Here is a 17,766-nt window from a genome sequence, read left to right on the forward strand (position 1 = left end):
CCGCTTTTCTAAGATGGTTCATTTGGTGCCCTTGCCCAAGCTGCCTTCCTCATCTGAGTTGGTGCCCCTGTTTTTTCAGAATGTGGTTCGGCTGCATGGTATTCCGGAGAATATCGTTTCCGACAGGGGATCCCAGTTTGTGTCCAGATTTTGGCGGGCGTTTTGTGCCAGGATGGGCATTGATTTGTCTTTTTCGTCTGCATTTCATCCCCAGACAAATGGCCAGACGGAACGTACTAATCAGACCTTGGAGACTTATTTGAGGTGTTTCGTGTCTGCGGATCAGGATGACTGGGTCTCCTTTTTGCCGTTGGCTGAGTTTGCCCTTAATAATCGGGCCAGTTCTGCCACTTTGGTCTCCCCTTTCTTTTGCAATTCAGGGTTCCATCCTCGTTTTTCATCTGGTCAGGTGGAGTCTTCGGATTGTCCTGGTGTGGATACCATGGTGGATAGGTTGCATCGTATTTGGGGGCAGGTGGTGGACAATTTGGAGTTGTCCCAGGAGAAGACTCAACGTTTTGCTAATCGCCATCGTCGTGTTGGTCCTCGTCTTCGTGTTGGGGACTTGGTGTGGTTGTCCTCCCGTTTTGTCCCTATGAGGGTCTCTTCTCCTAAGTTTAAGCCTCGGTTCATCGGTCCTTATAAGATTTTGGAAATTCTTAACCCTGTGTCTTTTCGTTTGGACCTCCCAGCATCCTTTGCTATCCATAATGTCTTCCATCGGTCATTATTGCGGAGGTATGAGGTACCACTTGTGCCTTCTGTTGAGCCTCCTGCTCCTGTGCTGGTTGAGGGTGAATTGGAGTACGTGGTGGAGAAAATCTTGGACTCCCGTGTTTCCAGACGGAGACTTCAATATCTGGTGAAATGGAAGGGCTACGGTCAAGAGGATAATTCTTGGGTTACAGCTTCTGATGTTCATGCTTCTGATTTGGTCCGTGCCTTTCATAGGGCTCATCCAGATCGCCTTGGTGGTTCTTGTGAGGGTTCGGTGCCCCCTCCTTAAGGGGGGGGTACTGTTGTGATTCGGTTCGTGGGCTCCCCCGGTGGTCTCTTGTGGTACTGGTGTCCTGCAAGCTTTGCCTTCAGTTCACCTGTTCCTATCAGGATGTGGGAGTATCCTATTTAACCTTGCTCCTCAGTCATTCTAATGCTGGCCATCAATGTATCCAGAGTGATTCTGTTGCATGTTCCTGCTCCCAGTTTTCTGCTCAGCTAAGTTGGACACTTTAGTCCTTAAGTCTATTTTTGTATGTTTGTCCAGTTTGCACTTATGTGAATCTCTGCAGCTGGAAGCTCTTGTTGGGCTGAAATTACCACTCCAGTGGCATGAGTTGTCACATGAGTTAAGGTAATTTCAGGATGGTGTTTTGAAGGGTTTTGCAGCTGACCGCGAAGTCCTCTGTTGTATCTTTCTGCTATTTAGTTAGCGGGCCTCTCTGTGCTAAATCTGCTTTCATACTACGTGTGTCTTTTCTTCTGCTCTCACCGTTATTATATGTGGGGGGCTGCTATCTCCTGTGGGGACATTCTCTGGAGGCAAGCCAGGACTATGTTTTCTTCTACCAGGGGTAGTTAGTTCTCCGGCTGGCGCGCGGCATCTAGAGACAACGCAGGAATGCCCCCTGGCTACTTCTAGTGTGGTGTGTAGGTTTAGCATCGCGGTCAGCTCTAGTTTCCATCACCCGAGAGCTTGTCCGTTTATTCTATGCTTCTGATGTTTCCTTGCTATTGGAAACCATAACAGTTAAGTTCAGGGTCTGCGGTCAGTATAGAGGCCACCTACTCCAGAGCTCGTCCATGCTGCTCCTAGGCCACCAGATCATAACAGGAATCCACAGAAAGAAGTGACATGCTACTTTTTTCCGCAGCGAATCCGCGCGGAATTTTCCACAGCATGTGCACTGCGGATTTTGTTTTCCATAGGTTAACATTGTACTGTACACCGCATGGAAAACTGCTGCGGATCCGCAGCGTCAAATCCGCTGCGGATCCGCAGCAAAATCCGCAGCGTGTGCACATAGCCTTAGTTTCCCATAGGTTTACATTGTACTGTAAACTCATGGGAAACCGCTGCGGATCCGCAGCTGCAGAAACGCTGCGGTTCTGCAGCGAAATCCGCAGCGTGTGCATATACCCTGATGCAGTTTTTGGTGCGGTTTTTGATGCAGTTTTTGGTGCGTTTTTTTATGCAGTTTTTGGTGCAGTTTTTTATGCAGGTTTTGATGCAGTTTTTTGGTGCAGTTTTTGGTGCAGTTTTGATGCAGGTTTTTGGTGCGGTTTTTGATGCAGTTTTTGGTGCAGTTTTGATGCCTTTTTGGTGCAGTTTTGATGCAGTTTTTGGTGCAGTTTTTTATGTAGGTTTTGATGCAGTTTTTGGTGCAGTTTTTTATTCAGGTTTTGATGCAGTTTTTGGTGCGGTTTTTGATGCTGTTTTTGATGCAGTTTTTGGTGCAGTTTTGATGCAGGCTTTTGGTGCGGTTTTTGATGCAGATTTTGGTGCAGTTTTGATGCAGTTTTTGGTGCAGTTTTTTATGCAGGTTTTGATGCAGTTTTTGGTGTGGTTTTTGATGCGGTTTTTGACGGCCGGGGGCCAATATTTGTAGCCTGCTATGAATATCAGCCCACAGCTGTCTGCGTAGCCTTTACTGGCTATTAAAATAGGTGGACCCCCCCAAAAATGACGTGGGATCCCCCTATATTTTATAGCCAGAAAGGCTACGCAGACAGCTGCGGGCTGATATTCATAGCAGGCTACAAATATTGGCCCCCGGCTGTCGGCTTTCCCCCTCTGGCGTAGAAAATTGCGCGGGAGCCCACGCCGTTTTTGTAATTTTTTTTTTTTAAACTAAATGCTCATTAAGGCCTCTTTCATACTTGCGTCGGTACGGGTCCGTCGCTATGCGTCGGGCCGACGTACCGACGCACGTTGTGAAATTTGAGCACGCTGCCCATTCTGAAGTCCGGGGAGGAGGGGGCGGAGTTTCAGCTGCGCATGCGCGGTAGAAAATGGCGGACGCGACGGACAAAAAACGTTCACTTGAACGTTTTTTCGTGCCGACGGTCCGCCAAAACAGATATTCATAGCCTAGAGAGGGGCCATGGATATTGGCCCCCCCGGCTACAAATACCAGTCTGCAGCCGCCCCGGAAATGGGGCATCTGTAAGATGCGCCAATTCCGGCACTTAGCCCCTCTCTTCCCACTCCCATGTAGCGGTGGGATATGGGGTAATAAGGGGTTAATGTCACCTTGCTATTGTAAGGTGACATTAAGCCGGGTTAATAACGAAGAGGCGTCAATAAGACGCCTATCCATTATTAATCCAATACTAGTAAAGGGTTAATAAAACACACACATATTAGGAAAAAAATATTTTAATATTCTTCATTTAACCATACTTACCATACTTCAGCGCCTGTAAAAAACGTAAAATAATAAACCGTATACTACCTATCCGCCGTAGTCCAATTAGTAACGAGTGTCCCACGTCGATCTCCCCTATAGAACAGTGACATCGGGTGATGTCACTGCTCTATAGGACCTTCAGTGACACACTGACAGGAGACATGGCTCCTGCAGTGCATCACTGAGCTATAGTAACCTCTCAGTCTCACTTTATAGCAATTGCTGCGTGGGAAAATTTCTCACACAGCAATGCCAAAAGTGAGACTAGGGACTATTTTTTTACAGCGGCGGAGGAATACAGTGCGGAAGGATACCTTCCTCCCGTCATTGTGTTCCTGGGGGCCCCTGGAGAGCGGTCGCATCAGCTGATGCTGCCGTTCTCCACGGAGATCGTCGTGGGACACTTGTGGATTTCTGTGGACAGGGAGTATATTAGTTGTTTGTTACTTTAATCTTTTTTTTCAGATGACACTGGCTTCGGCGATCAAAATGACAAGTAATGGTGAGTATGTACTCTATGTTATATGTACGGTATGTCTATATGTATGTATTGTATGTAATGTATGAATGTAATGCATGTAGTATGTATGTAGTATGTATGTTGTATGTATGTAGTATGTTGTATGTATGTAGTATGTATGTAGTATGCATGTAGTATGTCTATCTCTCGGATAACTCTCTTCTACCCCTTACAATCTGGTTTCCGCTCTTTACACTCCACTGAAACTGCCCTCACTAAAGCCTCTATCTCTCGGATAACTCTCTTCTCAACCCCGTACAATCTGGTTTCTGCTCTTTACACTCCACTGAAACTGCCCTCACTAAAGTCTCTAATGATCTAATAACAGCTAAATCCAAAGGTCATTGCTCCCTGCTGATTCTCCTGGATCTCTCTGCTGCATTTGACACTGTGGATCACCAGCTCCTTCTCACTATGCTCCGCTCCATAGGCCTCAAGGACACAGCCCTCTCCTGGTTCTCCTCCTACCTCTCTGACCGCTCCTTCACTGTATCCTTTGCCAGCTCCTCTTCCTCTCCTCGTCCCCTTACTATCGGGGTTCCGCAGGGCTCAGTCGTAGGCCCCCTCCTCTTCTCTCTATACACGGCCCCTATTGGACAAACAATCAGCAGATTTGGGTTCCAGTATCATCTCTATGCTGATGACACCCAATTATACACTTCTTCCCCTGTCATCACCCCTACCCTAATTCAAAATACCAAGGATTGTTTGTCTGCTGTCTCTAACATCATGTCTTCCCTCTATCTGAAACTAAATCTCTCCAAAACGGAACTTCTTGTGTTTCTCCCTTCTACTAACCTCACTCTTCCCAACATCGAAATTACTCTGGAGGGTTCAACCATAACTCCCAAGCAGCATGCCCGCTGTCTTGGGGTCATATTCGACTCCGAACTTTCCTTTACTCCCTATATCCGATCACTCACTCGCTCTTGTCACATGCATCTTAAAAACATCTCCAGAATCCGACCTTTCTCACCTTTGAAACTGCTAAGACTCTTACTGTCGCTCTTATTCATTCTCGTCTGGACTACTGCAACTCTCTTCTGATCGATCTCCCTCTTACCAAACTTTCTCCTCTCCAATCCATTTTGAATGCGGCAGCCAGGGTCATATTTCTGTTCAACCGCTTCACCGATGCCTCCATCTTGTGCCACTCATTACACTGGCTACCCATTCGCTACAGGGTCCAGTATAAACTCATCTCTCTCACCCACAAAGCCCTCTGCACCGCCTTATATCTCCTCTCTCATCTCTGTCTATCACCCTACACGTGCCCTCCGTTCTATAAATGACCTAAGGCTAACATTCCCCGTAATCCGAACCTCACACCTCCGTCTACAAGACTTCTCTCGTGCTGCGCCAGCTCTCTGGAATGCACTTCCCCAGATGATCAGACTGATACCTAGCCCCGACCTATTCAAGCGCGCTCTAAAAACCCATCTCTTCAAATAAGCCTACCACATCAACTACTCAGTAAACTAACTTTGCCCTGTTCCCTCCTTCCAAATATTATTCTGAATCTGCACCCTACTATTCATCTGTCTCCACACCCTCCATGCTCATGATAACTGCACTTGATACTTGACTATTGCACTTAAACACACGGGCTGATGACCGGATCATGCAGCTTTATATGAAAATCCCTATTTATTATAATTGCCAGACCTGAAATAACAAGCACTTTTCACCTATTGTGTCCCCCCCATTTCCTTGTAGATTGTAAGCTTGCGAGCAGGGACCTCACTCCTAATGTCACTGTTTAAATTGTCTTAACTTGTATTGAATTTGTCTGTATATGTCCCCACTTAATTGTAAAGTGCTGCGGAATATGTTGGCGCTATATAAATAAAGATTATTATTATTATTATTATTATGTATGTAGTATGTATGTATGTGTGTACTGTATGTATGTGTCACGATTCACACCGTGACTGTCAAGATCCCTTAGCCGCTGCCAGCAGTTTGACACGAAATCCACAGGGATTCCTGACCACTGCCACCTCTATGTCACGGATTGGGGTGACTTTAGACCAACAGACGGCTATCACATGTGCAGGGGGGCTTATCTTAGTTATCCCTCCACTGCCACAATGTGATAAAAAAAACACACACAAGTTTATTGACCTCTTAGGTTACAGCAGGGGCTTATTTTAGGTATCCCACTGCTCTTCAATATACCATGAACTGCAGGGATTTGTGTATCCCGCTTACAGTTCCACTTAAACCTTGCAGCTCTCTGGCGCCCCCCTTACTGTCAGGTCAGATTAGGTACTGCACCTAGGGTAAATAGTCGCCAGAAAGGCTGCCTGCTATGTACTGGCTATTGGGCACGCTGCAGCGACGCGATAACTACTCCCGCTCAGGCAGGAACAATAATTATCAAGCCGCAGTCGCTACAGTGACACCCAAAGGCCTGCACAGTACGGTATCACTGCCACCAGCTTCGATTAAACGGGTCCGAAGCTAACCCAAAACAGTAGCGTAAATTCCCTTCAAGAAGACTTAGGGTACGTTTTTAGAGCATGGAGAAAGAACTGGCATGAGGTAATATACCCCACAAAATGTAGGCAGTGCTTTATCAAAATATTTTACAAAGATGTTACAAATGAGACAATTGCAAATATGTACAAGGTAATTATGAAAATAAAATAAAAAAATAAAAAAAAAAATAAAAGGATTAAATGAAGAAAAGATAACACTCACATATTCTCAGATCATTGCATTGCAGGCAACCATACGTCCCAGCTCATTGGACGTGCTCAGGGCTCTCAGGAAATCACAAGAAGCCTGAGCTGGGGATCCTGCCACAAACTTAAAACCTGCAGCTAGTGACATCACAGAAAGGCTGGCTTATCCAGACCCTCCTCTCTCTACATTCTGACTAAGTATAAGCTAAATCTTTCTAAGACTTGTAATTCCGCTACTGAACCTATCATAGTCGTAACAAACCCAGCATTCATCTCAGATTACCGTGGGCTTTCTAATGAGATCAAATATGTCCTATTATTTACAGAGCAATCCCTACTTCTTCACCCGATGGAGTTAGACGCCCGTGTTTAGAGTGATGCGTAGATCCACCGAGGGAGAATAAGAAGATATATCTACCATTTTCCTATCTTACATCGTCTGCCTAATATCTTACAAAAATGGAACAAAAGACTTCCATGATTCCGGAATCTTCTCTAACAGTTCCAGCTAGAGCAGTTGGGAGGGGGCGAGTAACTTTCTTCAGAGCCTGGAATTTATGGCACAGCCATAAAACCCCCTTCTGCCTTAGATTCAGAAACTCACAGGAAAGCAAAGAGAACCAGAGAGAGGGGGGGTTTAGCCCCCGCAGGCTAGCAAGAAATCTAACTTATGATATTTCATACCATATCGTGACACCTCCCCCTTTTAGCGTGCGCTATGGCGGCAGAACCTCTCGGTATGCCTCCATGCGCACCTCTGTGGGTTCACCCTGGCGGGAGAGTCCATCTGCATTCCCATGCTCTTTGCCCGCTTTGTGTTTAATGGTGAAGTCAAATTGCTGAAGGGCAAGGCTCCAACCTGCCATTGGTTCCACACATGGTGCTTAGCCAGCGCAGAGGGTCGTGGTCGGTCACCACAGTGAAGGTGCGACCGTACAAGTAGGGCTGCAAGCGCTGCAGGGCCCAGACTATGGCCAGGCACTCCTTCTCAATGGTGGAGTAGGCCACTTCCCTCGGCAAAAGTTTCCGGCTCAGGTACAACACGGGGTGCTCTTGGTCCTCCGAGTCAACCTGGCTGAGCACAGCACCCAGGCCAAACTCGCTGGCGTCGGTCTGTACCAAGAACGGTCGACTGCTGTCGACTGCTTTCAACACAGGGGCGTTGCACAGGGCTGTTTTCAACGCCTGGAAGGCCCCCTCACAGCCATCTGTCCAGTTGACGATGTGGGGTAGCTTCTTCCGGGTGAGGTCCGTCGTCAAAGGTTTTGCCAGGCTACTATAGTGCTGCACAAAGCGCCTAAGGTACCCCGCAGTGCCCAGGAAGGACATCACCTGTTTCTTGGTCCCAGGAGTGGGCCAGTTTACGATCGCGCCCACTTTCTCAGGCTCCGGTTTCAGGGTGCCTCCGCCTACCCGGTGCCACAGGTAGTGGACCTCCCTCATGCCCATCTGGCACTTTCCCGGCTTGATAGTCAGTCCAGCTTGGTGAATTCGCCTGAGCACCTCCTCGAGATGCTGCAGGTGTTCATCCCAGGAGGGACTGAAGATGGCAATGTCATCCAAGTACGCTACGGTGTACTTCTCCAGTCCCTGAAGCAGGAGATTGACCATCCGCTGGAAAGTGGCAGGGGCATTCTTCATGCCGAAGGGCATGACCGTGGACTCGTACAGTCCAAAGGGTGTGATAAAGGCGGACTTCTCCTGCGCCTCGGGGCTCAGGGGAATCTGCCAATATCCGCAACTCAGATCCATTATTGTCAGGTATTTTGCGCCAGCTAACTTCTCAAGCAGCTCCTCGATGCGCGGCATTGGGTGGGCGTCAGAGGCTGTAATGGCGTTGAGCCCCCTGTAGTCCACGCAGAACCGGGTGGTCCGGTCCTTCTTTGGCACGAGAACTACCGGTGAGGCCCACGCGCTCTTTGACCGTCGAATCACCCCCAGCTGTAACATCTCATCAATCTCCTGGCGCATAATCTGCTGCACCTGGTCAGAGATTCGATAGGGTGTTCGCCATAGTGGGGCGTGATTCCCGGTGTCCACCTCGTGGACGGCTAACTCAGTCCTTCCAGGCCGGTTGGAGAACACGACCCGGAAGGGTTCCAGTGTGGTTTGCAACTGCAACCGCTGTGGTTCCTCTAGCGAGGCGCTTACCTCCACGTCCTCAATGGACCCATTGGCCTTGGCTTGGGCCAGCATGTCCAGGAGGGTGTCTTCCTCCCCGTCTTCGGGTGCGCTGCAGACTGGTAGGACGAAAGGTTCACGTTCGTGATGAGCCTTCATCATGTTGACGTGAAAGGCCTTTCGCCTACCCCGAGCGTGGTCAAGCGTGACCACGTAGGTGACCGGGTTGAGCTGTTGGTGGACGACGTACGGGCCCTCCGAGGCTGCCTGAAGCTTATCCGTTGGTATGGGGACCAGCACCCACACCTTTTGAACCACGTGGTAGGTCCGCTCCTGGGCGTTCTGGTCGTACCAGTGCTTCTGATCAGCCTGAGCCTGCATCATGTTGTCATGCACCAACTGCGTCAAGGTCTGCATCTTGTCACGGAAGCGCATGACATACTCCACTAGGGACACTTCAGAAGGGTTCGGCTCCTCTTCCCAGGATTCTCTTACCAACCCAAGGGGTCCCCGGACTCGCCTGCCGTACAGGAGCTCGAAGGGGGAGAACCCCGTCGAGGCCTGCGGAACCTCTCGGTAAGCGAATAGCAGGTGTGGGAGGTACCGCTCCCAGTCGCGCCCTTGAGTCTCAACCAGCATGCGTAGCATCTGTTTAAGGGTACCATTGAAGCGTTCACACAAGCCATTGGTCTGTGGGTGATACGCACTCGATACCAGGTGCTTCACCTGCATTTTCTTACAGAGAGCCTCCATTAGGCGAGACATAAATTGGGTGCCTTGATCAGTAAGCATTTCCCTGGGAAATCCTACACGTGAAAAGATAGCCAACAGGGCATCCGCCACCTTATCTGCCCTAGTTGATGACAGAGCTACTGCCTCTGGGTACCGTGTAGCGTAGTCTACCACAGTAAGGATGAATTGCTTTCCAGAGCTGCTGGGGACGGCCAGCGGGCCCACAATGTCCACCGCGATCCTCTGGAAGGGCTTCTCTATCACTGGCAAAGGGATCAGGGAAGCCTTAAGAGCAGGCCCCGCCTTCTCCACTCTTTGACAGGTGACACAGGAGCGGCAGTAGTTTGACACATCTGTCCCCATCTTAGGCCAATAGAAGTGTTGAGACAGCCGGGCCTTTGTTTTGCTGATCCCCAAGTGTCCAGCTAGCGGGATCTCATGGGCAATTCGCAACAACTCACCCCGGAATTGCTGCGGGACGACCAGCTGTCTTTCCCTCAACCACTCCTTTTGTGCTTCTCCGGGTACTGTCTCCCGGTACAACCTTCCTCCTTCCCAGAACACCTTCTCCTTATCAGTCTCGGAGAAGCGCGTCCCGGCGAGTTGTCTCAAACTCTCTAGGCTCGCATCTGTGTGCAGAGCGGCCTGAAACTCCTGGCTAGGGGAAGCCAGAAGCGACGTCAGGGTCCCTTCCCCACGGGAGCCCTCTGGGACCTGCTCTGGGTCCACCTCTGGTTCAGTCATACTGATGACTAAGGAGGGTCCGGGAGGCAGACAGTTATCTGCGTTCCGGGCACTCTGACTGCGGGTGACAGCAGCTACGTAGGCTGTCTCCCCGGGGATTTCTACAGACCCATCAGCCGACGCTGCTATGGGCTCTACCTCCCCATCCACCCCCATTACCTCAGGAGCATTGCTACTTATGGGCCAGTTACCTTCCTCGGTGGCACTGGTCAATTGCAGGGCATCACCTTCCTCACGGTTCCCATGTATCTCCCCATTTCTTGTAGCACCGACACTTGCCCCTGCTAGGGGTTCCTCAGCCGTCTCACTCCGCAGAGAGACGTGGCTGAGCACTCCTGTACCTATGGACACATCAACTTTCGCAGAAAAATCATTATCAGGTTCGGCTGGCACAGGTACAACATTTTCACCATCAATCCTAGGGAAAAAATGGTTAACAGATGCATCATTACAAGATAAAGCATGGTCAGGTAACACATGCGATTTCCCATCATCATCATCATCATTGTCAGGGTTAACGTTACCCTCATTAGTAGATTGGGGAGGGGGGTCATCGACGAAGTATGCAACCAACCTCCCCAAATCAGTCCCCAAAAAAACATCAGTGGGCAAATTATCAGACAGCCCCACTTCCTTCACCCCGCTCCCAGCACCCCAATCAATATAAACCCGGGCCATCGGTAAGGGACAGCTGATGCCCCCAATCCCAGTGACAGTTAGGGTTTTCCCCGGAATGATTTCTTCAGGGGCTGCCAGTTCGGGTCGGATGAGGGTTCGTTCAGCCCCGGTGTCCTTGAGGCCTGTAGCAACATGACCTCCCACAGTGACGTGCTGTACGTTATCCCACACCATCCCAACCACACCACCCACCAAAAGAACTGCTGCATTAGGCCCTGGGGCCTTGGCTGGGAGGTTCTTCTGCTTGACTGGACACTGGGGACTGATATGACCAGGCTGGCTGCAGTGGTAACACTGGCGAAGTTCGGTGGTAGGTCTGGTGCTGTTGGCCACAGGGACAGGACCTCTGGAGTGTTAGCTGGCAGGGGTACTGGCGTTGGATGCAGGCTTACCCCCTCTCCAGCTGGTGGTGACTGGCTTCCGCACTTCCGATCTACGGTTGGCCTCATAGGCATCGGCAATCTGCGCTGCTTTCGTCACTTCTTTGGGTTCTCTGTCCATCACGAACTGTCGCACCTCAGCTGGGCAAAGATGGAAGAACTGGTCTTTGATCATCAGGTCTCGCAGCTGTGCAAAGGTGGTCACTGACAGTCCTTGGGTCCACTGGTCAAAGTGGGTCCCCAGTCCATGCACCACATCACTGTAACTGTCATGTGGGCCACGTTGGAGGGTCCGAAACTTTTTACGGTACATCTCGGGTGTAAGCTGGTACTTGGCTATCAGAGCCTGCTTGATGGCCTCATAGTCACCATCTTGTTCTTGAGGGAGGGCAGCAAACGCCTCCAGAGCTTTGCCTCTCAGCCCTGGTGTCAGGTATCGTGCCCATTCATCTGTAGGCAGCCGGTACTGTCTGCAGGCTTTCTCAAAGACCCGCAGAAAAGTGTCCAAGTCCCCATCCTTTTCCATAACAGGAAAGTGGTCAGGCCGGGGCTTCGGTATCTGAGCGCTGCTGGGCTCACGGCTGGACTGGGACGACCCCTGCATTTGCAGTTGGGCCATCTGCAGCTGGTACTCCCGCTGCGCTTGGGCCTCTCGCTCGGCTCGCTGGGCCTCTCGCTCGGCTCTCTCTGCCTCTCGCTGGGCCTCTCTCGGCTCGGGCCTCCTGCCGGTATTGCTGAATCAGCTGTAGGCATCCATCATGGTCATCAGTGGGAAGTTCTTCCAAGGCCGCCAGCAGGTGGGGGTCCACTTCGCCCTGATTGCTAATAGGGCCGGCATTCAGTGGTTGGACCTCTGCTGCAGCACCACGTTCGCTGGTGCTGGCATCTGCAGCTTCTGGGCTCTGGGAGTGGTCTAGAGCGGCTTCCCATTGCATCAGGACTGCGACCAGTTCGGCTTTGTTTTTGCTTGCATAGTCAATGCGCTGTGACTTGCATAAGGCAACAAGGGTGTCTCTGGTCTGCTGTTCATAAAAGGCTTCTCCCAGCCCCACCATGGTTGCCAAATAAAAGATAGGATAGAAAAACGAAGAGAAAGGGAGGGGATAATTACCAGTACACAATTGTCTCACAACTAATAAGCACGGAGTTCGTTCTCCCAAACTTATTTGCGCAGAGTTCTCGTAAGAACTTTCTGCAAGTTTTTAGTGAGAGGAATGATTGCTCAAACCAAATCACTAATGCTCTAATATCCCACCGCCTTGCCACCAATTGTCACGATTCACACCGTGACTGTCAAGGTCCCTTAGCCGCTGCCAGCAGTTTGACACGAAATCCACAGGGATTCCTGACCACTGCCACCACTATGTCACGGATCGGGGTGACTTTAGACCAACAGACGGCTATCACATGTGCAGGGGGGCTTATCTTAGTTATCCCTCCACTGCCACAATGTGATAAAAAAAACACACACAAGTTTATTGACCTCTTAGGTTACAGCAGGGGCTTATTTTTGGTATCCCACTGCTCTTCAATATACCATGAACTGCAGGGATTTGTGTATCCCGCTTACAGTTCCACTTAAACCTTGTAGCTCTCTGGCGCCCCCCTTACTGTCAGGTCAGATTAGGTACTGCACCTAGGGTAAATAGTCGCCAGAAAGGCTGCCTGCTATGTACTGGCTATTGGGCATGCTGCAGCGACGCGATAACTACTCCCGCTCAGGCAGGAACAATAATTATCAAGCCGCAGTCGCTACAGTGACACCCAAAGGCCTGCACAGTACGGTATCACTGCCACCAGCTTCGATTAAACGGGTCCGAAGCTAACCCAAAACAGTAGCGTAAATTCCCTTCAAGAAGACTTAGGGTACGTTTTTAGAGCATGGAGAAAGAACTGGCATGAAGTAATATACCCCACAAAATGTAGGCAGTGCTTTATCAAAATATTTTACAAAGATGTTACAAATGAGACAATTGCAAATATGTACAAGGTAATTATGAAAATAAAAGGATTAAATGAAGAAAAGATAACACTCACATATTCTCAGATCATTGCATTGCAGGCAACCATACGTCCCAGCTCATTGGACGTGCTCAGGGCTCTCAGGAAATCACAAGAAGCCTGAGCTGGGGATCTTGCCACAAACTTAAAACCTGCAGCTAGTGACATCACAGAAAGGCTGGCTTATCCAGACCCTCCTCTCTCTACATTCTGACTAAGTATAAGCTAAATCTTTCTAAGACTTGTAATTCCGCTACTGAACCTATCATAGTCGTAACAAACCCAGCATTCATCTCAGATTACCGTGGGCTTTCTAATGAGATCAAATATGTCCTATTATTTACAGAGCAATCCCTACTTCACCCGATGGAGTTAGACGCCCGTGTTTAGAGTGATGCGTAGATCCACCGAGGGAGAATAAGAAGATATATCTACCATTTTCCTATCTTACATCGTCTGCCTAATATCTTACAAAAATGGAACAAAAGACTTCCATGATTCCGGAATCTTCTCTAAAAGTTCCAGCTAGAGCAGTTGGGAGGGGGCGAGTAACTTTCTTCAGAGCCTGGAATTTATGGCACGGCCATAAAACCCCCTTCTGCCTTATATTCAGAAACTCACAGGGAAGCAAAGAGAACCAGAGAGAGGGGGGGTTTAGCCCCCGCAGGCTAGCAAGAAAACTAACTTATGATATTTCATACCATATCGTGACAGTATGTATGTTGTATGTATGTAGTATGTATGTAGTATGTTCTATGTATGTATGTATGTAGTATGTATGTTGTATGTATGGTGTGTTTTTTTACATTTAACACATTAGCTGAATGATGGGACTACTACTGTCCCATCATTGGCTAATGTGTCAATCACTGTCACTGTAGCAGGCATCGTCCGATGGGACTTGTAGTCCCATCGGATGATGCCTGCACACACGCACAGACCCCCGGCAGCCCGCACAGAGCCCCGGCAGCCCGCACAGACCCCCGGCAGCCCGAACAGACCCCCGGCAGCTCGCACAGACCCCCGGCAGGCTTGTACAGACCCCCGGCAACTCGCACAGAGCCCCGGCAGGCACACACAGACCCCCGGCAGCCCGCACAGACCCCTGGCAGCCCACACAGACCCCCGGCAGCCCGCACAGAGGCCCGGCAGCCCACCCAGACCCCCGGCAGCCCACAGAGACCCCCGGCAGCCCGCACAGAGCCCCGGCAGGCCCGTACAGACCCCCGGCAGCCTGCACAAACCCCCGGCAGGCACGCACAGACCCCCAGCAGGCCCGTACAGACCCCCGAGAGGCCCGTACAGATCCCCGGCAGGCCCGCACAGACCCCGCCCGCACACAGACACGCACAGTGTCCACCCACATACCGCTCACACTCTTCCCCCCCTGAACAGGATGTAGAAGGACAGAAAAGGCTTATTTACATTCTGATATTTGTGTCCCATTGACTTGCATTGGTATCGGGTATCGGTATTGGCGATATCCGATATTTTTTTGATATTGGCCGATCCAATCCGATACCGATACTTCTGGATATCGGAAGGTATCGCTCAACAGTAGCAACTACGTAACTTTGCATTTTGCAGACTAAGAAATTAAACTGTTAACACTTCTATTTTTGAAAGAATTATGACTTTGCAAGAAGTTAGGCAGGAGTGAAAAAGATACTTCACAATACTGTATACATTCAGCTGATGGAGATACTCACGGAGGCTTCAAAGCATCTGGCTTCTCATATAGCATCCTGTAAAAGAGTGGATTGGTTACTCAGCGCCTAATATTAATAAAATCATGGAAATAACAAATAACTTCCATCCCTGGCCATGTGAAAGTCAGTGCCCCCATGTAAGGAATTCACACATGTGAAGAAACAAGTATTGGTCAAGCAGAATATGCATAAACACACATCTGTCAGCTCCTCCTATGGAATATGTACTTTAGGTTGCCCCTTTGCTCGTCTCTCGGGAAGTGCTTCTTTGGCAGACACAACCCAAGTAGACTTCCCTTATAGAGACGAGAAAATTTTTCAGAAATTTGTTCTTGGGAATGAGGTGTCTGATTCAGACCGAAAACATTCAGCACAAACTACAATACTGCAAAGCCTCCAACTGCCCTGGAAACGCTCTTGTGACACTCAGGTCTCGGAGAACTTAACCCAACATCTTCCAAGATTAAACTTCCAAGTTTAACACAAACACTGTCTTAGTAATGTCCATGTGGCCTCCTTCACAGATGCTGTATGTGATGTACAAAGCCAGTAGACTATTTGCCGCTAAGTCGATGGCCACCACATGGAGTTCAGTCAGCGGCCTCCATATCAGGCACAGTTAGGGGCCCTCATTGTCGCCATCTGCTGTTCAGTGGACAGACCTCAAATTGATCTCAGTCGGCAGCCCCCACCGTCACATGGACTTTTCTTTATTTAGCTAGTTACTACTGATGTAACAGAGTTTACCTTTGGATAGCACCGTTTTTATAAAGGTTTTGTAGTAAGGACGAACCAGTGGAGAAGGTCATGGCGCTGCCCCTGTGTGGAGACAGGAGATATTAAATATTATGTTACGGCCTGACATGGAGCAGATGCCCCTTACAATTCATTCTTACTGAGCACATAACACGCTCCTCTCAGCTTCGTACAGGGGGCACTTTGCGGACTAGGAGGTAATGAAGGTATTCTGATAATGCTGCTATCAGTGTAGTATTTATCTACTCTGTGGTGGCATTAGTCATGTGTATGATATGGTAGCATCATTTATGTATACTGTAGTGCCATTGATTATTTACAGTGTGATGGCATTAGCTGTGAGCATGGTATGGTAGCATCATTTATGTGCACTGTGATCCGTTTTTGTGGTGTAATTAGATATATGAATGGAAGTAATATTTGACATTTATGTGTGTGACTGATATAATCATTTCAGTTCCTGAGCTGGTGGTAAGTGACAAACTCCACACATGACAATAACTACTCACTGTAGTCTACAAGACAGAGGGACTCCATGATGCCATCTTATACCAAACCTGACAAAAAAATCAAAAGTTAGGAGCATTCCAGAAGACTTTACTAGCAGCTGCTTGGCACAAACTTTATATTTACCGGCCGGATGGAATTCAACAAATGCTGAAAACATAAAAAAATAACATATTGTAAGCGGAAAAGGTATTACACAGTAGAGTCAGGGGAAAATCTCTGAAAAGACCAGAACATGTGGCCTGACTCATATATCAGCCAGTGAGATAAAAGCAGTAAGAAATTGGTTGAAAATGGTAAATGTCTTCTCCATGGTCTGAGGAAAATTCTCACCATGTTCTACGTGGGAGAGATGTTCTGTAGTACTTGCCCGCAACCCATTATTCAGCCCAGTTGCTTGTAACGTGAGGTTCACAATGACAAACTCACCAAAAGACACCAAGAACCAGGAGAACCAGCAGGTAACTCAGAAGACAGCAGCATCTCCTCCCACAGCTCATGTCAACTAAGGGAAGAACTGACAAGAACATGACAATACACATAAAGATGCCACTATTCATGGCCAGAAGAGCGATACTATGCAGAATTTATACAGCACTGGTCAAAAGTTTGGACTCCTCTGTTCATGAAATGGTTTTCTTCGCTCTTTTTGGAAACAAGGCGTAAAGAGACATGAAAAATAAACGAGAATATGAGTTGCATTTCAGATTCCTCATGTGCCCCCCCATCACTGTGCTGACAGTGTTACACTCCTTGACTTCTCTCTCGCAGGTCATTCTGGAATGGCTTCCAATAGTCATGAAGACGTTGCCAGAGGCGCTGAGCTCTTGTCAGCTACTTTGTCTTCACTCTGCATCCAACTCATACCAAACTATCTCAATTGGGTTGAGGACAAGGACTGGACATTAGGTCAATGGAAATCTGTACTGTCCGTTGTTGAGTCAAAATGTGAGATTTTTGGAACCAGCTATGTGAGGCATAGAGAAGATGAGGGTATGGTTTGTACATCAGAGGGTGCTGCCCCCCGGGGCACTGCGCTCTGAGGGGCTAGCCCGTAGCTATGTTACACTTAACTGTATTGGCAGGTGCACAGAGCAGGGAGAGATGGTTTCCCTGCACTGCTGCTCTCCATTCTGTAGGCCGCAGGTCGCAATAGGCCTGAGGCCTACAGAGTGGTAGGTCGGTCTAGGGAGGAATAACACGATGATGTAATCGTGCTGCTCCACGCAGCGGACGTCAGAGTACCTGCGCAATGACATCATTGTGTCAGGCTGCCCAGGACCTCCCGCTGTCTGCTGGATTCGCTGAATTTAGGTAAGTATATGATGTTTGTTTATTTGTTTTAAAGGGAACCTGTCACCCCCAAAATGGCAGGTGAGTTAAGCCCACCAGCACCAAAAGAGGTTATATTATACTCACCCAGGGGTGGTCCCGCTGCGGTTCGGTCCGATGGGCGTCGCGGTCCATGGTCTCCCATCTTCATAGGATGACATCCTCTTCTTGTCTTCACGCTGCGGCTCCGGC

The 17,766-nt window shown here is 49.1% G+C and overlaps 1 protein-coding gene across 1 annotated transcript in view; it reads right to left on the minus strand.

The window, feature by feature from the left end:
* The window catches only part of LOC143809334 (histo-blood group ABO system transferase-like), a 105,456-nt gene extending 87,901 nt beyond the window's left edge, over positions 1–17,555 (minus strand). Inside the window, exons 1-4 of the mRNA XM_077292422.1 lie at positions 16,672–17,555; positions 16,245–16,292; positions 15,727–15,798; positions 14,980–15,015 (exon numbers count right to left, since the gene is read on the minus strand). Of these exons, the coding sequence (XP_077148537.1) occupies positions 14,980–15,015; positions 15,727–15,798; positions 16,245–16,292; positions 16,672–16,802 (287 nt within the window). The 5' untranslated portion in view covers positions 16,803–17,555. The remainder of the gene's footprint in view (positions 1–14,979; positions 15,016–15,726; positions 15,799–16,244; positions 16,293–16,671) is intronic.
* Between the last annotated feature and the right edge of the window lie 211 nt (positions 17,556–17,766).

Source organism: Ranitomeya variabilis, chromosome 2 (assembly GCF_051348905.1).
Source record: "Ranitomeya variabilis isolate aRanVar5 chromosome 2, aRanVar5.hap1, whole genome shotgun sequence".
Taxonomy (NCBI): Eukaryota; Metazoa; Chordata; class Amphibia; order Anura; family Dendrobatidae; genus Ranitomeya; species Ranitomeya variabilis.